This window comes from Ursus americanus, chromosome 12 (genome assembly GCF_024610735.1).
Source record: "Ursus americanus isolate L20-20 chromosome 12, mUrsAme1.1.p, whole genome shotgun sequence".
NCBI classification, from domain to species: Eukaryota; Metazoa; Chordata; class Mammalia; order Carnivora; family Ursidae; genus Ursus; species Ursus americanus.
The window spans coordinates 23,549,413-23,576,278 of NC_142138.1; the positions used below are offsets into that span (position 1 = coordinate 23,549,413).

Consider the following 26,866-nt stretch of genomic DNA (forward strand, 5'->3'; position numbering starts at 1 on the left):
AGGTGCTCGCCAGGGGAGGCGCCATCGCCGGGGGCCGGAGAGCTGTCACCTGCGGGGAGCCGCGGCGGGGGCGGGAGGCGCACTGCTGAGCGCCCGGGGAGGATCGGGTTGGGGGGGGGGGGGCTTCAGAATCACCGGCTCTCGGGGCTCTTAGAAGTGGGGGAGGGGAGATTCGCTAGAGGGCAGGAGGCCAAGAGCAACACCTTTCGGATACGCTTTTCCCCTCCTACCTCTCCAACTTCCCGCAGCGCCAGCCAAGGACTTTCTCCCACCGCACTCTACCGCATCCCGCCTCCGGGCCCACCTCCCGCCGCGGCAGCGGCCGGGTCTGAGAGGTGGGGGTGGGAGGTGCGGCAAGGAAGCAGTCGGCGCGACGGTCGGGACCCAAAACGCAAACTCTCACCCCCTACCCGAGACGACCAAAGGCGTTTACACAGGCAAGGATCACAGACCCGTAAGCAGGGCTCCCGGGTTAGCGCCGGGCGCAGTTCCCTGACTCTTCTGTTGTTCCCAATAAAGTCGATTACGTTGCCCTCCGGGAGCTGATTGGAAGGGAACGGAAAGGAAAAAGGGGGAACGCGGGAAAAAGCGGGGGGAGCAGCAATCAACTTTGTAACCCAGCGCTTCCTCGCGCGATCCGTCGCCATGCTTAAGATTCCCACCCCCGCCACCCCCCTCCTTCCTTTCAAGTGGATACTGAAACTAGGCCAAAACTTTTTCCCCTCCTTTTCTCTTAGCCACTAGACTGGATTGTGCCCCACGGAGCCCCATGGAGCTCTGCTTTCTTAAGCACAATAGCCGGACTAATTAGATCATAGAAGCAAGGCAGTGATACTGTAACAAGTAGCCCGAGAGGCAAAGAGGGAAGGGGCCCGAAAAGACAGAAAGGGGGAAAAGTTTGCAGCTCTCGCACTTACCAATCAAGCCTCCCACCAGAAAAGCGATGATTTGGAACACGAGCAGAATCCCACCGACAACGCACAGCTTCTTGGTGCTCATGTTTTCTATAATTGCCCCAGCCATTTTTGCGCCCCCTTTCTTCTTTCCTCCTTGAAATAAATGTTTTAGGGTGTGCTTTTTGCCCTCTCTCCTCTCACGCTCCCTCCTCCCTCGCTTCCTTTCTGGGCGCTGCAAAACTTCAGGGGTGTGGGAGCGCGGCGAAGATGGGACCAGGACGCAAGGCGCCCGCACGGATTCCCCCGGCGCAGCCGGCTCGGGCTCCCCCAATGCCCGGAGCTGTGATTGTGGCCGCTCCGCCGCCTGTGGACGCTTAAAGGAGCAGGGAAGCGGATCACATGACGTCGCCTCCCTCCCTCCCTTTCTTCCTCCCTCCCTCTCGCGCTTCCTCCCTCCCTCCCTCTCTTCCTCTCCCCCTTGCCCGCCTGTGCGGGGCTTCGAGCTCCGGAGGGTGCTGGCGTCCCGCTCCCGGGTCTCGCTGGCAGTCTGTCCCGCCCGGGACTGGTGTCGTTTGGGGGTTGATGTTGTTCTTAAGTGGGTTCCCCCTACCCCGCCTCTCACACGTTTCCTTTTCTGGTGCGAGATTTAAATCACCCACGGACAGCTTTGAGACCTTTAACTTACGCGTTGACTTTAGGAAATGGGCCTCACCCGCAACTGCCAGAACTCTCTTTAGGAAAGAGGAGGAGAATTTTTTAAAGGGACCCAAAGATGCTTAAGTCAAAGCACAGAGATGCAGAATAAAGTCTTCGGCTTCCTTTGACCTGATCCCAGCCTCAGTTATTGGGCACATACCCAGCTAATTTCCCCCACTGCACCCCTAAAGGAACCCTGTGCTCCAGCCAAATCAGACCACTGTTCATTACCACATTATCCACCACTCCATAGGCTTCCAAAGCCTTGCCCTGGCTCTTAAATACATATATATGTGTGTGTGTGTGTGTGTGTGTGTGTGTGTATACACACACATATATATATTTTTTTCTACATCATCGGAGTTTTAAACCTCATTGAAAAACCAGCTTGTCTGAAAATCCTAATTTTCCAAATCGCCTCCATGTAATATTTCCTTGAACCCAACCCCTACAACTCCTGTGTTTACATTCTTAGCTCCTATTGTGAGGACTTGTGTGTACACGTTTGTCTCCACCACAGAGCTGTAAACTCCTGGGAGATAGGGACCCAGTTTTATTCATCTTTGTACCCACCCTCCCCCACCCCCATGGTTCCTAACAAAATTCTAGCTCTAGTGGTCCTCCATAAACTTTTGTGGAATGAATAAATAAATAAATGTGAAAGTAAGCCCACGTTTTGCATTTCAAAAGCCTGAAAGAGACCGTATTTGATTTAGATGGTACACAGATTTAGTTGCAATGTTTGTTGTCCCTTTGTGAGGATGTATTTCTATTTAACTTCTAGGGGAAAAGGAGGGTGGGACTCTTAAAAGATTTCCTGTTCTATCAAGCCTAAATTCCTGGGCCTGGTTTTTCCATGTTCCATAAACTGATCACTTGCCGAAATAGACCCTTGGTTTCCTCACCCCCCACCCACCCAAACAAGGTTTGCCACCCCTTAGATACCTGGTTTCTTACCCCTCCCCTCTATCTACACCCTCTTCATGCCAAGGGAATACCACAAGTCCCCTGTCCTCTATTTCTGAACTTGCATTGCCCTAATGGAAGATGCCATGCAGGTAACCCTTAATGAAAGTATTCATTTCTAGTCTCCAACTAAACTAGACACTTTTCAAGGACAAGTACCAAACTTCACGTATATGAAAATCCATCTCCTTGGAGTTTAACAGTTCTTAAGAATTCTGGGGATATAACTGCTATTTATTCATTCTTTCCTTCAACCCTTTAACCAACAGTGCTCACGCATTGAAACCTTAACCTGTTCCAGGCTTTCTGTTCTAAGCCCTCGAGGATACCAGAATGTGAAGACATTGACTGTCCTGGAAGAGCCCTAGTCTGGCTGTCATTCACTGAATAGTGATGAACAACCTTTGCTTTGGAGGACACCAGATCAGATGGGAAGAAGCAGACAGAACTGCTGTCAACAGTAGTGGTCAGGGGGCGCCTGGGTGGCTCAGTCCTTAAGCGTCTGCCTTCGGCTCAGGGAGTGATCCCGGAGTCCTGGGATTGAGCCCCGCATGGGGCTCCTCCCCTGGGAGCCTGCTTCTTCCTCTCCCACTCCCCCTGCTTGTGTTCCCTCTCTCGCTGGCTGTCTCTCTCTCTCTGTCAAATAAATAGATAAAATCTTAAAAACAAAACAAAACAAAACAAAAAACAGTAGTGGTCAGAAGCGTTTGGTACCCAAACACAGATAGACCAGTGCAGGTTATTTACCTCCCTTCTTTACCTTTTCAGAAGCTTATATCATTTTTGTTTCCCCTGACAAGAGCAGCTTCCAGGGCATCATAAAAAGAAGTAGGAATGCCCTTCTCACCTCCGTTGCTAGTTAACTCTACATTCTGTGTTCTCATCTCAGCAAGCTGCCAACTTCCACACATTTGAATAATAATGATGCCTTTGGGTTCGAATTTCTTTTTAATACCAAGGAATTTTTTTAAATTAAGGTTGACAGGATTCAGTCTCAAGATTTACTCTCCATTTGATACTATGTTTCACTATTTAGGAAGAAGGAAATGGGCGGCACCTGGGTGGCTCAGTCAGTTAAGCATCTGCCTTCTGCTCAGGGCTTGATTTCAGGGTCCTGGGATCAGATCAGATAGGCTGAGTTGGGCTCCCTGCTCAGCGCTCAGCGGGGGGTCTGCTTCTCCCTTCCCACTGCTCAGGCATGCTCTCTCTTGCTTTTTCTCTCTCTCAAATAAATAATGAATAAAATCTTTTTTTAAAAAGAAGAAAGAAATGGTGCTCTATGCACTTCAAGTATGAATTGGATCTACAAGAATGTGTTAAGTGGCCCCCCCCCACCTTTATCCATGGCTTAGTTTTCTGTGGTTTCCTTTAACCTGTAGTCAGCTGAGGTCTGATGGTCTGAAAGCAAGTGATCCTCCTAACCTATTGTCAGAAGGTCAAGGAGTAGCCTAATGCTATGACACAATGCCTTTGTCATTCACCTCCCTTCATTTCATCATGTAGGCATTTTATCATCTCGCATCATCACAAGAAGGCTAAGTACAGTACAATAAGATATTTTGAGAGAGAGAGTACATTCACATAGCTTTAATTACACTATATTGTTATAATTGCTCCATTCTCTTATTAGTTATTGTTGTTCCTCTCTTACTGTACCTAACTTTATCGTAAGTATACATATGGAAAAAACACTGCGTATATAGGGTTTGGTATTATCTGAGATTTCAGGCATCCGCTGTGGGTCTTGGAACATACACCTGCAGATGAGAACTACCGTATTTATTTAACATTAGTGAGCTCCTCAACTCATTTTTCTATCAACTGTTACAACTCACTCTACTCCCTCAGCTCCCAAATGCATCTCTTCAGAGTAACTAGCCTCACTTCTTCAGTTCCAGTTTCCCCATCTGGAAATGAGAGGCTTGGAATAAAATATTGGTTCCCCACCAAGGTGGTCCCCTTTTTTTTAAAGGGCACTTAATTAAAAAGGTATATATATATACCTTTCTTGAGATAGATATAGATATAGATATAGATATAGATATAGATATAGATATAATTTTTTGAGAGGGAGAGAGAAAGAGAAAGAGCAAGCACATGGCAGGGAGGAGCAGAGGGAGAGAGTATCTTAAGCAGGCTCCATGCCCAGCACAGGCTCCATGGGGCTCAACACGGCTCCTCACGGGGCTCCACATGTGGCTCGAGGTGCGACTCATCATGGGGCTCCATGCAGGGCTCCACCTCACAACCCTGAGATCACAACCTGAGCTGAAATCAAGAGTCAGACGCTTAACCGACTGAGCCACCTAAGCCCCCCTCAAAAAGAGATATTTCTAATTGCTAATCAATGCTTCTCACTTTCATGCGATTACCAATATTGCCAAACTGAATGTGGGACAGACACTTTCAGTATTCATCACCATGAGTTGCTTTAAGAAAAATTTACAATTTCTATTATATCTTTTTAAAAATTAAAAGTGACTGTCAGATCCTTAGTTCCCAAAGGAATAACACAGGCAAGTAGAAAAGAGCAAGAGTGAGTTGTTCAGGTTTGGCATGGAGCCTGGAGCCCAGCTCTGCCCCTTGCTTGCTATGTGTGACTGTGAGCCACTCCAGTCCCTGAGCACTCTGAAGCTCAGCTTTCTCATCTGTAAAATGGAGATAATGACTGTACCTGCCTCATGGTAATCTTGCAAGAGATGATAATGATGATTATATTTAAGAATCCTTAAGGGAAATCAATAACCTTGCATTAAAAACTAGTAAAACTGATCATTAATTGGCTGTTTCTCAACTCTAAAATTTTATCATGTTATAATTATTTTTTGAAGTATATTTTAGGAGCAGTCTGGATGATTAACTCTACTTGACAAGGGCGCTAGTTAGACCAACATCTAGTATGGAACTCTGAGCAACACTCAGTGAACTTGAAACGCAGAAACATTCTATTCTAAAAAATGCTTCTGATCACCAATAAAGCACTTGTCATGGGTCCTTAGATAGATTGTTCCAGAGACCAGACAATCCAAGAGTGCAATCCAACTCTTCCAACAGCATTTGATCATTCCAACTCCATTTCACTAGATTTTAAGTTGGAGATCCTGATTTATCGATCATTTTATTTGAAGGGTTTGTCTTATGGAAGATCATATTGATGTACAATGCATATTTATGGAGTGAATGGATGAATGGATGGATGAATAAGTGAAGGTATATTAACTGCAACCAGCCCCATTCCCCCACACTCCAATTCCTATATGACATATACTGACTAAATGCCTGTCTGGTTTATATACCCTGGGCTGTAGTTTGCACATATATCTATATATGTGCTGTATTGTCACCCTGGTTTGCAAGCTGCTTAAAAACAAGGAAAGTGTGACCTGAGCCTTTGTCTCTCATAGAGCCCCAGCACTGTACCTTGCACAGAAGAGGGCTCCGTTCCTGGAGTTGAGAAAGCCCACTCAGGAAGCCAAGGGCACCATTCCATTATTGTCACTGAAATAAATGTAATGCAGAGATCTAAAAGAATTGCATATACCTCCTCATACACCTAATTTACTTCCCAGAGGGACCTAATGTGAGTAATAATCCCACTCTGAGTCGTCTCATTCTCATAAGTAGCTTTTACCCATAAATGGCTTCCCGGGGCTCCTCTGTTGTTGATATTTTCTTGTAGTCAGTGCCTAAGAATGTGAGCAGGCACTTTGGGTTCATACTCTATTATTCAGCGGCACTTTTCACGCAGTAGACATACATGAATATATATATTCACAGCTTCTTTTACAATCCTTTTCCTTTTTTCCATCCTTTCCTTCTTTCTCTCTGAGCCCTATTGTCTCATTTTGTATGTAAATACAGAGCTTTTCTAGCACCTCCTTTCACACACTACCCTTGGGTAGGAACTATTCAGAACCCAGGGCTTGGAATACCAGTACTTTAACCTGATCTTTTTTGATGACGTTGTTTAATGAATACCCACCACTCCCTCCCTTTCCATACATCAGCACCCACGTTGCAGGGCTCCTTTACCCCTTTTCTTTGACACTCCACATATATTTCAGACATGAGGTTTATTTGGTCACAGCTTTAAATCTTACTAGTGGTGTAAATAAATAAGACAATTAACTTACCTTTTTGAGGGTTACTTTTCTAATTTCTTTTTAAAAAAAAGATTATAATAGCAGCTTCATAGGTCGTGGTGAGCATTAAACAAACGTTACAAAGCACCTGGCTTACTTTTCTAATTTCTTTAAAAAAAAAAAAAAAGATGCTGAGGCGCCTGGGTGGCTCAGTTGCTTCAAGGGTCTGCGTTCAGCTCAGGTCATGACCTCAGGGTCCTGGGATGGAGCCCCACGTTGGCCTCCCTGCTCAGTGGGGAGTCTGCTTCTCCCTCTCCCTCTGTCCCTCCCCTCACTCGTGCTCTCTCTCTCAAATAAATAAATAAAATCTTTAAAAAAATTATTTTTAATTTAAAAAAAATTTTTTAAAGATGCTAATAGCAACTTCATAGGTCATAGCGAGCATTAAACAAATGTTACAAAGTGCCTAGCATAGAGCCTGATACAGAGTGGGCACTGAACAAATATTTTGCATGTTATAAAGGAGGAGGTTTCTGTTCCCAAATAGAGAGAGAGAGAGAGAAAAGAATTATAAAACCCCTAATTATTGTCTCTTATGAAATTGCTTTTTGAACCCAGGCAACTTGGAAGGGGCAGATAAAAAACTTTATAGGTTTCCAGAGGCCTCTGGTGGGAGGCAGCTGACAACCTGAAGTAGCCAGCCAGGCCCCTGTTGTTTCCCAGGCTTGCAAGAGTCTGCTCAGAGGGCCGGATGCTCTAGTGTTTCAACCTCCAAGATAACATGTGCCTGATTCCTGGAGCGGAGGCAGGGAAAGGTCTTTTTCTCTTTGCCAGTTTCCACAGTGTAAGCTTTATGGGGTCTGTGCTCACTGCTTCTGCTCCCCCCCGCCCTTGCTCTCATGACTGTGCTCCCTCCCCATTTCACCAGGGACTTAGTCATGTTCACCAGCGCCTCTCCATCTGCTTTTTCCCATGGAGAGCAGCGGTGGGAAGAGAGTCTGGACAGGCCAAGACACACCTCCTTGGACAATGACCCAGTGATGTGTAGACAACGGTCAGCACGACGGCACAGAGTTGGCACACAAATTTTGTTAAATGAATGAATGATGAACAAACACGTTATGGTCCCTGTTTTCTTCCTCATCAGAGCCTCCCTCTGTTTTCCTCCTCATCAGACTCCCTCCAATTAAGCCTTAAATCTTTGCAATTCATTCTTTGGTAGTATTTGCCATTAAGGCTTTTCCCAGCTGAAGATCAATTTTCAAGTCAAATGACTCATGAAAGTAATTAAGCATAATTTCAGTGTTTTGAGGACATTCTTGAAGAATACAAGCTAGCAAAAGACATTCGTGTTAGCAGAAGATTCAATGTACAAAATTAGTTTTGGCCTCACTACCCTGCAAATTGATTCCTAAAGTACTTTTGTTTGGTTCTTTATTTTGTTGTCATGCTGTGAATCCCTAATAAAGACCCGCTTTACCAATGATTTCAAGTAGCTTGATCAATATTACTCATCATCATGTAAAAATTTATGAAGGCAAAAATTCCCAATTTCTGAAATACGTCCTCACCTTTCTAAGAAATCTGAAGCCTGAATGACTTGACGATGTTTTCTTTCATTTCTTTCATAAATATTTATTACGTGTTTCCCATATGCCAGGTATCTGGCAAGTGCTAAGATACAAATATAAAAAAGACAGGTATGCTCTCACTCTCACAAAATTTATTATCTCCGGTATGTAAAAGCATGATGCAATAGCTCTACTGGCCAAGACAGTAAGTCCTAAAGAATCAGTGGTGTAGGGGTATGGAAGAGACCTCAGATGGAGAAAGGGAAAGGACAGGAGGTACTCTTCTGGGCTTGGAAAGCAAGGTTCTCCCCATTCTGGAGTTAGCATCATGCAGCAAGGAAGAGCATGGGCTCAGGAGCCAGGCTACCTCGGGTCTGAATCCTGGCTCTGGCACTTACTAGTTGTGTGCCTAGGCAAGTTAGGGTAATTTTTGTCACTCTGTGCCCTCATCTATAAAATGGGAATAACGATAATTATCTCCTCCCCAGGGCACCTGGCTGACTCAGTTGGTAGAGTGTGCGACTTTTGATCTCAGGGTGGTGAGTTCAAGCCCCATGTTGGGAGTAGAGCTTACTTAAAAAATATAAAAATAAATTTAAAAAAATAAAATTAAATACTCTCCCCATATGATTGTTGTAAAGACTAAATGGGATAATTTGTGTCAAGTACTTAAAACAGGGCCTGAAACATAAATTCAATGTGTTTGCTTTAAAAAAAGGTATGTTTTCCCCTCTTCTGTCACTCCCACAATGCTAAATTCCTCTCAACCTCAGTTTCCTGTAATCCTGTTGACCACTCTCTCTCATTGGGATAGTAAGCCTCCAGGACTGCCTGATGAAACTATCTTTCAAGTGTCACATATACTTTGAGATACTTTTTGGTTCTCTTGCCTCATAAGCAGATACAGTATCTACCTTGGGTGAATGCTCATACAGCTGTGCCTGTTATGTCCCTTTACACATACTACCCCAGATCCCTTTTGGGCACTTGTCTTACCTACTCCAGTAGATCACATGTTTTTTTTTTAAAAAACTTTATCTATTCACTTGAGAGAGAGAGAGAGAGAGAGGGAGAGCACAGAGAGAGAAGCAGACTCCCCACTGAGCAGGGAGCCCAATACAGGGCTTGATTCCCAGGACCCTGAGATCATGACTTGAGCCAAAGGCAGATGCTTAACTCACTGGGCCACCCAGACACACCAGATCACAAATTTTTTTAAGATAAAAAGACAGGTTTTATTCAGATATCTTTTTATTTAATTCTAGTAGAATCCTAGGCTTTGTTGCAATTCTCTCAGAGCTTTGCTACTTCCAGATTTTTGACTCTTCACCTTCTCAAAACAGATGTTCTATTTTACTGGGGAAGTCAGGAGAAGGAGCCACCAGGTATAAACTCTCTCAGCCTCCAAACTGATGACTATTTTCCTATGCCTGATCTCCAAGGAAACACTGAACCACCTCTTGGGCAAAGCATCCACCCTCACTTAAGTGCATCTACCTGTACTTATGCTCAGACCTATTTTAGAGGGCTGCCCAGCATAGCCTAAATATTAAGAGCATATGTTTGTTTAATGAGTTAGCACATGAAAAGTACTTACTAAAGTCCGTAGCACATGGTACACTCTCAGTAAATGTTAGCTTCTATTATTAATCATCTTCCATCACCTTCTACAACTTGCTTCTTTAATGATCTTCTTTCATATCTTTGTTCAATCTTCCAAATCTTCTTCACCCTGAAAAATACCTTTCTGAACCGTGTATTCTCCTTAATTCATAATCTTCATTGGCTTCTTTCCTTTAATTATAAATCGAACTTCTGAAAAGACAGTTCATGTTTGCTGGCTTTATAATCTCACCCATTCCCTCCCTAACCCCCGGCAGACAATTTAGATTCTAGACCCAACATTCCATTGACTCTGCTTTGACAAAGATCACCAGTAACCTCTTTGGTGTCATTCTGATTCCTGTCTCTGAAATCAAACACTCATCCTTTTGAAAAAAAAATCTCTCCTCACCTCCTCACCTTCAATAACTCTGCTGTCTCCATTCTCATAGTTCTCTAACATCCCCTTCTCTCTCTCACCGCCTGTTTCTTCTGCCCACTTCCTGAACATTAATATTCCTAACTATTCTCTCCTTAACCTCACCTCTTCCATCGGTCTAGAGCAAATCTGTACCTTCAGCTCTGACCTTTTGCCCGAACTTTAGACTCACAGAGCCAATCACTTCCAGGACATCTCTGCCTGGACACACTACTTGCACATCCAAATCAACCAGGTACCTTCTCTATCTTAGTTAATGGCCCAACTCTCTAGCCAGCGACCCAAGTTACATATCTCAAGGCCATGCTTGATTCATTACCTAAACATCCAATCAGTTATCCAGACCACATTCTACCTCCCTTATACATGAGCTAGCCTCTCCTCCTTGTCCTCCCCACCTCTCCACAAGCCCAGAGCCTCATCCTCTTTCCAACTTGGACTATTGAAGACCTTCCCTATCAAATCTCCAATAGTTAAGGTTCTTACTGAGATAATCCAGTCTGCATACAGTTTCCAGAGTGTGATCATTATAAAATACAGATCTGTTTTCCTCACTTTCTGAATATAACTCTGCAATATCTTCTCATCGCCTACAATAAAGCCTACAAACAAAGCCCATATCTAATAAAATCTCACTGAGTACTCTAAGATCTAGCTACTTTGGATTATCACTTATTCCCAGACTCACCAAGACATTTCTTTGCACATTATTGTGTATAATTCACAGTCTAGCTCATTTCTTTCTCCTTATAACATAATCACTGGGATAGATCAGTTGACCCTAAGGTGGTGTCAATCAAGTTATCATTTCATGGTATTCCTCTTCTTATATAACCTATTTCAAAGTACTGGCTATCATGAGTCCTAAATGGAAACCAAGAAATCATCCTCAACTTCTCTTTTATAAACTTAATCAACAGATACTGAGAATACCATCTGCCAAGTCACATAAATAATATATTATCATGATAATACCAAACACTTATATTTACAATGTAATGAGCACTGTTTGAAATGAGATGGATGGATGGATGGATAGATAGAATATTTAAGTACATAACATTTAGAACTAAAATAGTATAATAAAAGTATGCACCTCAAAATGCTGGGGTGAGGATTAAAGTCTTAGGTGTACTGTTGTATATATCACTTAGAACATTTTATCCTCACCGTAGTTGAGATACATGCTATTATTCCATTTTAGACACTGAGGAAACTTTGGTTTAGACAGGATTAGTAATTTACTCAAGATCACATAGCTAATAAACACTGGAGCTGGGCTTTGAACCCAATCAATGTAGCACCATAGTCCATGTACTTAATAGTTACTCTCTTCTGCCTTTGGTTCAAACAGCAGTCAAAGTAACAACACTCAGGTTTTCTGTGTATCAGGCGCTGCTCTGAATATATTACATGTATTACTTCATTCAATCCTCACAACACCTTCTGTGAGGTAGGTGCTATTTTTCTCCTTAATTACCTATGCAAATAAACTTGGCTTAAAAAAAGTCAAATAAAAATTCAAACTGGAAACCTGGAAAAATTTGGAAGTGAATACTCACTTCAAAAAAGGATGCCTTTACTCTTCTAAAAGCCTTGTTTCGGAAACCCTTGGTATTTTAGATTTCTCAGATCATTAACAACAGGCACCTTTCCAGTATGAAAGTGAGGCTCTCTTTACTCATTCACCCTTCCACCCACTCAGCGAAACTTTATTGAATGCCTACTGTATGCAAGACACTAAATACTTCAAAAAATGTTTCTTCTCTCAAGAAAATAAAAATCTAGAAAACAGAAAAGGACATCGAAGCCAACAAATACAACAAAGTGTGACAGGTAGGACTGCAGAGAGGTTAAGAGAATAGATTCAAGAGCTAGACAGACTTTGTTCAAAGCCTAGTTTTGCCACTTACTTCCTATGTGACTTTAGGAAATTCATTTAAACTATTTGTGTTTTATTCTTTTTCAGAGTACCGCCATCATATGATCGCTGTCTAGGCTTTAAGTTTTAATGTACGTAAAGAAATTTGATCCGTGCTTCAAACAAGGTAACACTCAGGGTAGCAACAGTGAATAGTAGTGGTAGTTGTTGTCAGTGGTATTGCCACATGAGGGTACACTGGTATCGGACAGCTTGAAAAAGAGAGATTGGCTTTTTATATTAGAGAAAAGGGAGTTCAGGTAAGTCTTTGGGGAAAAACACAACTCTAGATGAGCTTTGGAAGACGAGTAGGTATTCTCCAGGTAGACAAAAAGGAAAATATAGATGGGCAAGGTTAAAATCAAGGAACAGTGGCTTCTAAAGCTGATACACTCAGCTGAAGAGGTGGTATGTCCATGTGTCTTCAGCACGTTGCTTGGGAGACCTATGGCCTTGGGAGATAGGAACATAACAAGGGTGGAGAAGTGATGCCCCTATTATGATTATAGATCTTTAAAAGCTATCATTTGAAACCATGTTTGCTACTAGATGGAGAATAATAACACCTTCTGTGTTTGTATAGCACCAATTCTGTACAATTTTAAGATAATATCTCAGTAATCTTCACAACCTTGGAGGTCTGTCCAATTATAATTATCACCACTTTTCATATGGGAAAGCAGATGTACAAGGACAGGAAGACAGAAATCCAGGGTTGCAGCTCACTGAAGTGTCCAAAATAACAAGATCATACTAACTTCACACCCTCCCCCCATTTCTCTCCTTGTTATGGAAATACGGAGCAAAAGGCTGTTGCTTGAAAAGGCTATAGTGGGGTTAAAAAACAATCAGAAATAGTGATGAGCCATGCAGAAAATGTTGGATGAACTGTGAGACAGGTTTGTGATGACAAGTAGGATGTGTCGGGGATAAGCTGGATTGACTGACAGAAGGAAACTTTGTTTAGATTGCTGCATGTGTAACTTATATACAGTAAATTACATAAATCATACATGTATACATTGATGAATTTATGCAAATGAATACTATCTTTGTTTGCTACAGATGCATTCACAAAATACACAGAACAGACTGGGTGGCTTAAGCAAAAGAAATTTATTTTCTCATGGCTCTGAAGGCTAGAAGTAACATCATGTGCTGGTAGGGTTGGATTCCTCTGAAGCCTCTCTCCTGGCCTCTGTCTTACTGTCTCTTCACATGGTCTTTGTTTTGTGTGCTTGGTGTCTCCTCCTTTTCATATAAGGACATCCATCATATTGGATTAGGACCCCTCCCTAATGGTCTCTTTTAACTTAATCAACGCTTTGAAGACCTTATCTACATATACAGTCACATTCTGAGGTACTGGGGGTTTGGACTTCAACATATGAAATTGGGTGAGAGATATAATTCAGCCTAACAAATACATATATAAGATACAAAAACACCCAAGATATAGAACATTTCTATCATTACAGAATGATTGTCTACTCTCTTCCTCAGTAATCCTCCAGTGCTAATCCCTTTTCACATTTATCACCATTGGTGTTTTTTCCTGTTTTTGAACTTTATGTGTTTATATTCTTTTTGACTGCTGTTTCCAACCCACCCCCCACCCAGCAACATGACATCTGTGAGATTCATCCATGTTATTGCATGTAGTGCTATTTTATTTTATTGTGTAAATAAATTACAATTTATATGATATTTGAGTTGCTTCCAGTTTTTGGCTATTGTGAATAAAGCTGCTGGAAGGATTCCTGTATGTCATTCCTTTCTATTAGGTATATATGCAAAAGTGCAATTGCTAGGCTATAGATGTACTGTGTATTTAATGTTAATAGATACTGTAGAATAATTTTCCAAAGTAGGTATGACAACATGCACTCACACTAGCAATGCAAGTTTCAGTTGTGCTACATCTTCATCAACACTTGACATAATCAGGTTTTTTTTAAATTTTAACCACTCTGGTGGGGATGTATAAGTATCTTGCTGGAGTTTTAATTTGTATTCCCCTAATGATTAATGGTATTGACTTCTGGTCATTTGACACCCTTTTCTGTGAAATGTCTGTCCAAGTCTTTCTTCCATTTTTAACTTGGTTGATTTCTTATTTATTTGCAGAAGTTCTTTATACATTTTAAACAAAGATCCTTTTTCAGAATTTGTATTGCAAATACCATCTCTGGGTCTGCAGTTTATCTTTCCTCTTTTTTCAATGGCGTATTTTCATGAAAAGACATTCTTAATGTTAATTAAGTCCAACAAATCAATCTTTCCTTTTATGGTTTTGTTGATGCTCACTTAAGAAATCTTTTCTTACCCAAAGTTTTTAAGATATCCTCCTGCTTTCATCTAGAACCTTGATTGTTTTACTTCCATATAGAAGAATATGTTTCATCTCAAATTATTTTTTCCATATGTATATCCAATTGACCCAGCATCATTTCTTTCCCACTAAATTGCAGTAGCCAGCATGTAGCAAATCGGGTGACCATATTTGTGCAGGTCTTCTGGGATCTCTATTCTGTTCCATTCTACTAACTCAACCTGTGGTAACATCAGACTGTTTCAATTATTGAGTTTTTATACAAATCCTTGATATACAGTAAGTCTCCCAGGTTTTTTGTTCTTCAAATATGCCTTGACTTTTCTAAGTTCTTTGAATTTCAAGTAAATTTTAGAATCGTCTTGTCAATTTCTACAGAAGAGCTTGCTGGGTTTTAATTAGGATTGCACTGAATAAATTTGGTAAGAAATGACATCTTCATATATTAAACTTTCCAAGCAATAAACATAGGATTTCTTTTATTGATTTGGATCTTCTTCAGATTCTTTCAGTCATATTTTGTAATTTTTAGGAAACAAGTCTTACATGTCTTTTGTTAGATTTCTTTCTAAATATTTGGATTTGGGGTGCTATTATAAATGGTAATTTAAAAAATTTTATTTTCTCATTTGGTACTGATATATATAAATACAATTAATTGCAAAATTAATTTATTATAATTTATTTGTGGATTCTTTTCATTTTTTGCATGACAAACTTGTCATATATATAATGATAATTTTACTTCTTGCCCTCCAAACTTTATAGCTTTTATTTTGTTTTCTTGTCTTATTGTAATGGCTAATTCCAGTGCAACACTGAACTGAAAAGTCACCACTATTATTTCGTATTTCTTTTGGAAATGTTAGCCAATGCAATTGAATAAGAAAATAAAAATGAGGCAAGAAGAAAACAAACTTGTAATTATTCATAATTGATAAAATTATAAACCTTAAAAATATGAATAATTCAAATAAAAATTATGTCAAGACATAAAAGAATTCGTTAATGGTAATCACAAATTTAATATAAAAGTCAAGTCAATTACTTTATTTTAGAATAATGATTCTCTCTCAGAAAACAGAACAGAAGGAAATGTCTCATTCACAATGACTATGAAAAGTTGAAATTTGGGGTGCCTAGGTGGCTCAGTTGATTAAGCATCCAACTCTTGATCTCAGCTCAGGTTTTGATCTCAGGGTCATGAGTTTAAGCCTTGTGCTGGGCTCCATGCTGAGTGTGGAGCTTACTTGAAAAAAAAAAAGTTGAAATTCCAGGAATGAATAAGAAAGCACAGAAATTTAAAATTCCTCAGAGGTACATTAAAAAAGTTAAATAGACTCAGAGGGGAGTGGAGTGGGGGAATGGGATAGGCTGGTGATGGGTAGTAAGGAGGGCACGTATTGCATGGTGCGCTGGGTGTTATACACAACTAATGAATCATCGAGTCTTACATAATAAAATAAAAAATCATTATAAATTAAAAAAAAAAGTTAAATAGATGTAAAGACATCCTTAATTTGGATATAGAACTCAATATTTTAAATGACATCAGTTATCTTTGAATCAATCAAAAATATGAGCAAGGCTTTTGGAATTTTCTTGAAACTTGAAATAAATGATATTAAAATTCATATTAAAAAATAAGAAAAAATTCTAAAAAAGAATCATGAGGGAAATAATAGATAATATATTTAAAATTTTGTTTCTCTGAACTTGGACTAGACAAACAAATCAATGAGACAAGTGAGAAAATCCATAAATCATCCTCATTATCAGAATTTAATAAATGATAAAAGTTGCTCTTTAGTAAATGAGGCAATATGAATTACTGAATAAACAATGCTGGTAAGATAGGCCAAATGCTTAAAGAACATAAAGCTAAGTTTTTGTCTTTTTCTTCTATGCTAAAATGTGAAAAACAAACAAATAAACACCATAAAATATCTAGAAGAAAACATGGAATAATACTAGTTCATAAATAATTTTGGCATGGGAAAGGCATTTCTGAGTATTTTCACAGCCATCAATCTATACAGGAAAAGTTAATATCCAAAATTATGTCTTAGTATTTTAAATCTTTATCAGTTTTAAAACTCTATGTAGTAAAAAAGGGCAAAAGGAAAGACAAGAACAGATTGAAAAAGTATTTGCCATTCATGTGATAAACGATCTTTTACTTTTAATATCTTATTTATTTGAGACAGACAGAGAGAACATGAGTGGGGGGAGGGGCAGAGGGAGAGGGATAAGCAGACTCCCCACGAAGCAGAGAGCCCTGCTTCATGCTCTATCCCAGGTCCCCGAGATCCTGACCTGAGCTGAAGTCAGACACTTAACCAACTGAGCCACCCAGATGCCCCAAGCCATCTTTAATATACAAAATTCTCACAAATAAGTAAACAAAAGATAAATAACTCAATGGAAAAAATGGGCACAGGGGTTCTTGGAAAAAATATTTTAGATAATTAACATAAAAAATATATTCAACCATATTAATATTTTAAAGTGTACAAATTAAAACAAGGATAGTAATTTTTTTCTGTACAATTAAAAAATTAAGAGATTAGGTAGGTCCAAGGCTGAAGGGAAATAGGCAATTTTATGTATTGTTGATAGTATAAATTATCAAAAACCTTTCATAGAAAATGTATCAGTATATTTCCAAATTACTAATGAGCATATCCTTTGATGTCCATCTTGAAATTTATCTTTCTCATATACCTGCAAAAATTTTCAGATATATGTACAGGAATTTCAGTTTTGTTATAGTATTGCTTTTAATAGTGTTATGAGCTGAATTGTGTCTCCCCAGATTTATGCGTTGAAGCCCTGAATTCCAGAATGTGATTGTATTTGGAGATAGGGCTTTTAAAGAGGTGATTAAATTGAGATGAGGCTGTTTTAATCCAATCTGACTGATGTCGGGATAAGAAGAGGAGATTAGAACACAAGAGGACCACAGGAAGACAAAGAGGGAGAAGAGCTATCCACAACCCAAGGAGGGAGGCCTCCGAAGAGACTAACCCTGTGAACACCTTAATTTGGGGCTTCTGGCCCCAGTATTATGGGAAAATGAATTTCTGTTGTTTCAGCCCCCAGTCTGTGGTATTGTGTTATGGCAGTCCTAGCAGACTAATACAAATAGTAAAAGTGAAACATTTGAAATGGCTATAAAAGGAAGAAAATGTTACCAGGGGTTATATCTAGAAAGTAGGACTATAGAGCAGAGAGGATAGAAGGCAGGGAAATTTCATTTTACTTTGTACCTTTCTATTCTGTTAATTTTTAAAATATCAAACCTATATTATTATTGTAATAAAAGTTAATTTTTTAAAGCAATAGGAAATTTGTGTCAATTGTGTGTGTGTGTATTAGTTGTTAAAGTCCCAGAAAATCACCAAGAAATCTTTAAGAGCATAAAATTTTCTCTTGTTTTACTTATATTTGATTTATTGTTTCTTCATGATCTAGCCTGAAAAATAAATGCATTTCATTTTGATTCCTGTCTGGTTCAATGGCAAGTAATTTAGCAGTATTGTTTTCTATTATTTTTCTTTCATAAATGTTTGGATTTATTTAATCTTCTCCCAAAACTTTAGAAATCGTAATTTTGTGCACGCAAGAATTGCATTGGGGTATTTAGAAAAAACCCTCAGCTTAAAGTTGAGTTCTTTATTTTTCAAGAAGACATCAACCAACCTACTGTAACATGAAACAAGTAATAACCAGGCAGTTATAATAGCCTTCTCTTTTAATTACAATCTAGGCAAGAGGGTTAGGGATAAGTATATAGTAGACAGCACTATTATTGGGCAATATTCCACTTTAAACACAAGCCCACAGCCCTACTTTATATCTGCTTAGAAACATGATTGTCAGATAACTAAGGAAATAGAAAAAATGGTATAGTCACTAATTATTAGTTGGCCTCTAGTATAACTCTAATGCGAACATTTCTTTATTTTTAGGAGAATATTATTAAAGTCTAAGGAATTGTCTCATTCTGGTTAAAAACATGGTAGTAATGCATTAGTTAATAAATAGAGAATGTGAAGTTTAATTAACACACCTGAAATTGTTCAGATGTTCTTAAAGCAGAGAGATAACAGAGTAGGAGTGGATAAAATGTACTTACTGAATGGCAGGAATGTCCCTGGGGCTTACCTCCTCAAGCCTTCTCACAGTTGGCTTGCATGGGTCCACAGGCTACAGGAACATTATAATCCAATTGAATAAGTATTTTTCTATGTGCCTCCTCTTCCCCTGGAGCTTCTGTTACATCCTGTGAGGGCCACAAAGGAAGTAGATGAAATCTGAAACAGCGAGGCACTGTGGAGAACATTAGAAATCAAGCGCCAGCGGTCGCTCTTCCCTGCCTTGAGCAAAGAGGGGGCCACTCCCTACTGCAGCACCTCATCTCAGGAACAGACATTGCAAAATAAAAGGGCAAGAGAGGAAATACTATGTGACTTGTTGGAAATTTCACAAACCACTATCTTAAATGCTCATGGTTAGGATACACTAATTACTTACGTGTAGCTTACTCTTTTGGTCATTCATTGTATTCAACAAATATTTACTTGGTGCCTATTATAGGCCAGTCATGATGCCAGATGCTTGGAATATGATCTATCACATGGTTTTCCTGACTTTCAGGAGCTCACAGATAAATGGCATTGACAAAACGTAAAGTAGTGACTAGGTTTTTCAAATTTTAAAAGATAGCTGGAGAAATCCCATAGTCATGTGAAAACAGGGATTTTTTTTTTCTTTTAACCACAATGGGATTTTGGTTCTTTGTTGAGAAACTGTGAGCTTCTCTGTGTTTACAAAAATGTTTAGCACAAGGTTAAGAGAAAGGAGAAGAGAATGAGAGCATTCTGGATTTGAGTCTCAACTCAGCAGCTTCCTAGGTATGTGAACTTATAAGTTGTAGAGTATCTATGCTCCAGTTTCTTTATCTGAGGATATCAAACTGAGGATAACAAAAGTGCCTAACTCACAGAGCCATTATGAGGATTAAATTAGCTGTAAACGTGAAGTTTATTATGCACTATGTTATATTTACAATTGTGTGTTTCAGATGTAAAGAAATATTACTGGCTTTATTTTTTTTTTTAAAGATTTTATTTATTTGACAGAGAGAGAGAGAGCACAAGTGGTGTGTGTGGGGGGGCGACAGAGAGAGAAGCAGGCTCCCTGCTCAGCAGGGAGCCCCATGCAGGGCTCAATCCCAGGACCCTGGGATCCTGACCTGAGACGAAGGCAGATGCTTAACCAACTGAGCCACCCAGGCACCCCTATTACTGGCTTTAAACATTCAAAAATCAAATTGTAAAATGAATGGATTAAAATGAATAAGGTATTTCAGATTTAAAGAAATATTACTGGCTTTAACATTCAAAAAGAAAACTGTAAAATGAATGAATTAAAATTAATAAATGTTTAGGCATTGGCACAATCTAGAAATATGTCATTTAACTAATTGCAATGCAATTTCATTCACATACTCAAGAGGGGATGGAGATGCATTTTAATATGCTTGGCATAACATGAGGAAAACCTTCCTACAGTTAAGTTTCCAAGTATCATAAAGATTATAAAATATCCCTGAGCACAGAAAAAAGACCATTATCAGGCACTATCCTAAGTGCTTTGTCTACATTGCTGAACCACAATGTCTTAAGTATGAATGCGAAATCCAAAAAGTTCTGAAAACTAAACTATCATGAGGTTATTTATAATTTGTGTTTATCCTACTCAATGTGAATGTATTTATATGTTTTACTGAAGACAAGGCATCATGTACAATAGATTTGAGTATTTTACAGAAACAATTCGCTCACTTCATCCTGAAAAATTTCTCTCTAACTTTGAACTTAGCCATATGAGTTGCTTTAGAAACGTGACTGGAGGGGCGCCTGGGTGGCACAGCGGTTAAGCGCCTGCCTTCGGCTCAGGGCATGATCCTGGCGTTATGGGATCGAGCCCCACATCAGTCTCCTCTGCTATGAGCCTGCTTCTTCCTCTCCCACTGCCCCTGCTTGTGTTCCCTCTCTCGCTGGCTGTCTCTATCTCTGTCAAATAAATAAATAAAATCTTTAAAAAAAAAAAAAAAGAAAGAAACGTGACTGGAGGTGATGAGAGCAGGGGTTTTACGTGTGCTTGTGAGATCCGAGTTTAGTTTGTCTCTAGCCTTCCTATGATCTACCATGAGAAAGCCTGCCCCAGGAAATTGCTGATCCAAGAAGAGTGAGAAGAAAAGCAGAACAGCCTCCCCCAAGAGCAATCTGGAACAGGCACAGCTAATCCTAGGTGAGCCCAGAGGATCTGCAGCCTAAAGCACTCATCCCTGCTGACCCACAGACCTGTAAGTAAGAAAAACATGATTGCTTTTGTAAGCCATTGAGTTTCGGGGTGTTTTGTGAATGTGGAAATAGTGAAGCAATCGCTGACTAACACAATGCATTTGATTTTGGAATCCTACTCCAGACTCTTTTGGAGGTATTGTACAATATATAGTATGTACATACTTCCTTTGTAAACATATTCTCTACATTTTGAAGCGCATTTGGTCTTAGGGTTTTGAATAAGCAATTGTAGTCTTGCATTTTGTAGAATCATTATAACATGCCAATGAGATATTCCCTTTTTACCGTGGAGGAAATGCAGTCTCAGATGGGTTATATAACTTGTTAAAGTTTTACCACTAGTAACTGGCAGAGCAGAGAGTTGATTCAGGATTCTGTGTTCTTAAACATTAGGCTATTCTGCTCTTCATAAATGGTATTGATATCTAGTTAAAATATGCAACACAAAAAAAATGACTTTATTGCAGTTACACCTAGTACTTTCACTGTTAAAAGATTTCTAATGACTTTTAGCTTCAATTCTTAGGGAAAAAGTCATAAACATTTTGCATTTGTTGAGAAAGTCAACAGAGGCTTTTCCCTTAAGGGACTGAAATATTAGGAGGGATGCTAGTTTGAAATAATCATTTTAATGGTGGAAAGTAATTAAATCCTTGAGAGCTAGCATGTCTTAACTGTTACTTGTCTAATGTTGCTGTAACTGACTGTTAATATTAACTCATCTCTGCCATGAAGGCAAATTTTGATTTCAGTCTCATTTATTTCATAAATTAAATCGAGGAAGATTGTCATGATATTTTCTTTTGGGGATTTTCATTGACTAATAGAGTTCCTCTGAGTAATGTTAGTCATTAGTCAATCTTTTTTTGAAATTATCTGGTTGATAAATATCAAAAATATTTAAATAACAAATTGCATTAATTGCAATTAATTGCATTAATGGTCATATGACTGTCAGAAATTTGAAACTTCACCTTATTTAAGGAAATTTGCCTAAGTGTTTGCTTCACTTCCTGGTCAGAATCAGGTACCCAATTCTTCTTTAGGTGGAACTAAGGTTCATAAAATGAGGATAACACAAAATTAAACCAAATTATGAATTTTAGCTTCCACTAGAAGTGACTCAGACTCTTTCTAGGTTGAATAATTTGGCTCTTGTTACTTCCCTGAGACTTACTGCATAAGAGAAATATTCAATTTTATAAAAGTAGGCTGACTTCAGAATTATGGTATCTTGCCAACACAGATAGATTTCATCAAAAAATTATAAGATTAATTGAATTGAACAGTAGAGGACAACAACAAAATGAACAACTCAATTCTTACATTTTTCAGATTTCTTTGGATATTTCAAAGCAGTGAAATCAACATTTTAGCACACAAATTAGCATTTTAGTAATAAAAGTGACTATAATATTTTATTTTTCTAATTAAAACATTCCAATTTTAGTAGTATATGTAAGTCAAAAAATTTTTGAAGTAAAAAGAAAGCAACTGACCACCCATAATCCACATCTAAACCACAACAAGTGAATATTTCAGTGTATTGTAGAAAAGTATCAATAGGAGAATAACTTACATAGCTTAAAATTAACTCGAACTTTATTCTTCATTTATTTAAGCTATGCCTAGACTTGTAAGATACAGTGGCTTAAATAATTTATTGTTTTGATTCAGTCATGATAGAAATGATTGAGTTATCTGAATGTTTTCCTCATAATTTGGTTTCTACATGTCTATATATCTCATTTCTATATGTATAAATGACAAAGAAGTAATTTCTGAATTCACTGATTCCCCATGCCATCTTGGTGTCCTATAAATGAAAGACAAATTATTGGAGGCCAAGAAGTGGGCAGCGTTCTAATTTTGGTTGAAAAAACTGGGAAATCATAATTTTATTAGTCACTAACTTAAAATGTTTCAAAGACAACAATAACAACAAACATAATATACCAATTCACAAATCGTTTTTTTCAAATACTTAGGAATCAATACACACATATCCTCTGTTTCGAGCTTTTCAAATCTGAACGGAAAATGTAGATTCCAGAATACCTCTGAAGAATGAAAAGGATTAAGTGGTTTGTGTTCTTGGGAAGACAAATATGCCACCTACGTCTGTGAGCAACAAGGGTTAGTACATTAATGACACCCATGGGTTTAGTTTGTTGGGTTTCTTTGCGGGGGGGGGAGCTATGAAAGAGGTTGTTTCGTTTGCTTGTTTATTTTATAAGTGACCCCAAACTATGACTGAAAGAGCACCAAAACTCAAGGGCAAGTCTATGCAGTTAACTTGTAAATGACACTTATTTGGGAAGTTGAGAAACATATCTGCCTTTGATTTAAAACTCTTGACCAGGGGCACCTGGGTGGCACAGCGGTTAAGCGTCTGCCTTCGGCTCAGGGCGTGATCCCAGCGTTATGGGATCGAGCCCCACATCAGGCTCCTCTGCTATGAGACTGCTTCTTCTTCTTCCACTCCCCTTGCTTGTGTTCCCTCTCTCGCTGGCTATCTCTATCTCTGTCGAATAAATAAATAAAATCTTAAAAAAAAAAAATTCTTGACCAAAACAAAATGAAGATGCTTTAAGTCTACCCTACTCTCCTCAAGAATGAATTGGTTTTTGAATTGACATTTGCTCTTTAAATACAAAACTCACTATTACCACTGGTATAGGTACTGACCAATCAGAAGAGAGGCCAGCCTCAAAACACCACCCTTTGGCTGAATCAATGGTATCTGCCAACTGTTAGTCTTCCTGTTAGGCTTCCTCAATCCATTTCTCTTTTTGTCCAGAAAATCTTCATAAACCTTCAGAACTAAAAATAAAAATAACAGAAGTCATAATAAAAACAAAACAAAACAAAAAAAGAAAAAGAAAGGACAAGTTCCTCTGAGATCAAGAATAATATAGGGGTGCCTGGTGGCTCAATTGGTTAAGTGTTTGCCTTCGGCTCAGGTCATAATTCCAGGGTCCTGGGATCGAGCCCTGCATGGGGCTTCCTACTCAGTGGGGAGTCTGCTTCTCCCTTTCCCTGCCCCGCCCCCACCACTCGTGCTCTCTCTCGCTCAAATAAATAAAATAAAATCTTTTTTAAAAAAGAATAATATTATAGAATTATTGCCTATTCATTAAGAAGAATCCTGTTATTGATACTAAAAATATCCAGGACACTACAAGTCTATAATCTGAGGCTTGCTAAGTCCCTGAAGAACTAGGAATGTTAGGTTTTAGTCTAGTATTTTTTGTTATTATATCCCCATTTCTTAAAATCTTTTCATAAATCATAATTTATGGGTCTGTCAATGTTAATGTCCATGGCATATGAGTCTGTTTACTTTTTTTGATACTAGGAATTACTTCAACCAAGGGAAAAAAGTAGTCTAGACCATTGATAACAGGGCCCTAAATGCTTCTTCTCCACAAAGGCTTTTAAGACAGTAGTGTTCATACACAGGATCTCACTAATTTTCTTAACCTTGTGAGATTGTCCCCAGACACCATAAAGAAATGTAGGCTCAGAGAGCTCAATGACTTGTTATTAGGCACACGTATAGCAAACGGTAGTGCGCCGTGAACTCTGCCTTCCAGCACACACTAGTCTCAGAGACAGGCAGAGTGAACTGGGAATACAGAGAAACTCCTGGGGCCATCGTTTCTGAATGGTTAGGAAATCACACAGAAAACTCATGTGCCTCCTCCCCCCATGCCTCCACCTTTAATATTTTCCACCTTGTATACTTGACTGTGCAAGTCAGTCTTCTGGGAGGAAATAAGGTGGTGTCCTTAGGAATATATTAGCTTGGGTGTGGGGAATTGGGTAGTGGAGGTGGAAGAAAGAATTGGTGCTGAGTAGCTGGTCCTGGTGTTGGCAAGATGACAAGTATAGATGTACCCCACCTCCTATCCAATGCTGGAACTTGTTCTCTGCTGCCTAGTCTCTGGTGCCCCCCAAATTTCCCAACCAAAGAGCCATCTCAATTTGCAGTGACTGAGAATGGTTCTGTTGATCTACTTACCATTCCTTGGTCCTAGTAAAAAATATGGTTGGGAACACTTTCACTCTGGGAATAGACAAAAGAACCTTTGAAAAGCTCTATAAGAAGATCTGCGCTAATTGTTAATTCCTGGGAAGAGGAAGATTTTTTCACTTTTAACAACTTCTATAGTATTTAAATTTTATGATGGCACAGTAGTTTGCATTAAAGAACACAACTAAATACCTTAAAATCTATATAAGCTCTATCAACTGCAATGAAAAAAAAAATCAGTATCTTTGCCTTTTGACATTTCTGATAAAAACTCTCATTGACGTCTATACTGTTACTTTCCTCTTCACAAATTTATGTAAAAAAGTACTTTGAAAGGCAGCACAAGATAATATTAACAGTCTACCATCCAAAGTTGTCAACTGACACCAGTTGGGTCAGTTGGGTCCTGGCTCCCTCTGTAATTTGCTTTGTGACTTTAGGCAAATTACTCAACCTCTCTGGACCTTGGTTTCCTGGGATACAAGTTGACTAAATAATGCCTACAGGTTCTTCTTAATCATTGATTGATAGATTAGGTCATTATTTCTATTGTGTGGCATGGTTCTAGTAGTCCCCTTGGTGTCATTCTCTTTGCTCTTTACCAGAACACCCAGCTACAAAAGATATTCCTCAGCCTTCCTTGTAGTCAATGCGATGTGAGCAGAAGTGATATTTGCAACCTCTGGGTTGTACCTTTAGAAGCAAAAAGCATGTCTTTCCCCCTGAATCTTGCCTCTTTTCTGCTTGCTCAGATGCTGACTGAGGATATGTATTAGCAGTTCATCGACAACCACGAGAAGAGAGCAATACCATCATAAATGGCAGAGAGAGAAGGAACTTGAAACTTGAACCCTAAGAAGCTGCCTTATTATCCCTTTTCTTTTGTTAGGATGTTTTATGAGAGAGTAATACACTTCCATCTTGTTAAAATTACTTTTGATAAGTTGGGCATTTGTTTTGGCAGTTAAAGTTGGAATTTGGAATTGCAAGGGAAAACTAGGTTTATTCTACTCTGCCCAGCTATGTTTCAATTTGCCTTTCTTTAATTCTTTAGTTTAACTGTGTCTACTCTTTTTAGTGGCACAGATTCTCTGTGGATTTAAACAAACATGTGGTCCCAGAGCAGGAAATCACAATCATAAACTCTAAGTATATCCTAGTTAGGACTGGTAGTCAGCTTGTTCTTACTGTTGGTTGGTGGCCAGGTAATTATTCATATACATATTTTATCAGACACACGGGATTGAGAGTAGAGTGAAGGACTTGTTATCTTGTTCATCTTCTTTTCTGCTATAGCATTCTGCACAGAGCCTAGCATACTGCAAATGTTCAATGAATAAATGCATGGCTAATGTTCTTGTGAGAGTGAGAGATGGTGTATCTAGTTAAGTAAGGTAAGAACTCTGACCTCTGGCTTTTGTGGTTCTTATGACTCCACCTAGCTAGTCAGCTAGGGTGGTGGCTGCAGCATTTAGTTTGGCGATGGGCATATGACAAGGCCAGGTCAATCAGAAGCAATTATTACAAGATTTTCATTTGAAGTGTGGGCAAAGAAAAACTTTCATTCTGTCGGGGTTATAGCGTGGAGCTGCCAGCAAACATTCTGCTCCCAGAAGTGGAGAGCTTTCCTGGGAACGAGCCCACCTAGTGGAACAGAGCTCACTCAGAAGGAGAGGCCAAATCAGGATGACATCTTCTCAGCCTCTGGATCCAGCTCTATCCATGAATTTTTCAATTAAGTGAGCCAATACATTACTCTTTTTGTTTAGTATGGTTTCAGTGCATCCTGACTAATAAATAACACATGGGTTTAGTGGTAGCTTGTTAGTCTTGGGGAATCATTTCACCTCTCTGAATACTGAGAGGTGGATTTGATTTCTAAAGTGCTTTTGAGCTGTACTTTCCATCATTCTTTCTCTGTGTGTATATGAATCAGGATAATGCTAGTTGC

At 39.2% G+C, this 26,866-nt stretch overlaps 1 protein-coding gene and 1 long non-coding RNA gene across 4 annotated transcripts in view; both read right to left on the reverse strand.

Annotated features, from left to right (window-relative positions):
- WLS (Wnt ligand secretion mediator) overlaps positions 1-1,283 on the reverse strand; it is a 145,299-nt gene extending 144,016 nt beyond the window's left edge. For 2 of the 3 annotated variants that reach the window (XR_006780437.2, XM_045802048.2), the window contains exon 1: positions 918-1,283. Coding sequence is in view for 2 of the 3 variants with exons in the window: in XM_045802048.2 (XP_045658004.2) it covers positions 918-1,023 (106 nt within the window). In the remaining variant the exon portion in view is untranslated. The remainder of the gene's footprint in view (positions 1-917) is intronic. The other variant, XM_045802047.2, reaches the window with a different exon arrangement.
- Positions 1,284-5,978: 4,695 nt separating this feature from the next.
- Positions 5,979-18,799, reverse strand: LOC123794999 (uncharacterized). The gene is made up of 3 exons (XR_006780295.1): positions 18,673-18,799; positions 9,809-9,943; positions 5,979-6,056 (listed from the first exon to the last, which is right to left on the reverse strand). It is a non-coding gene; the product is annotated as an uncharacterized LOC123794999 (long non-coding RNA).
- Between the last annotated feature and the right edge of the window lie 8,067 nt (positions 18,800-26,866).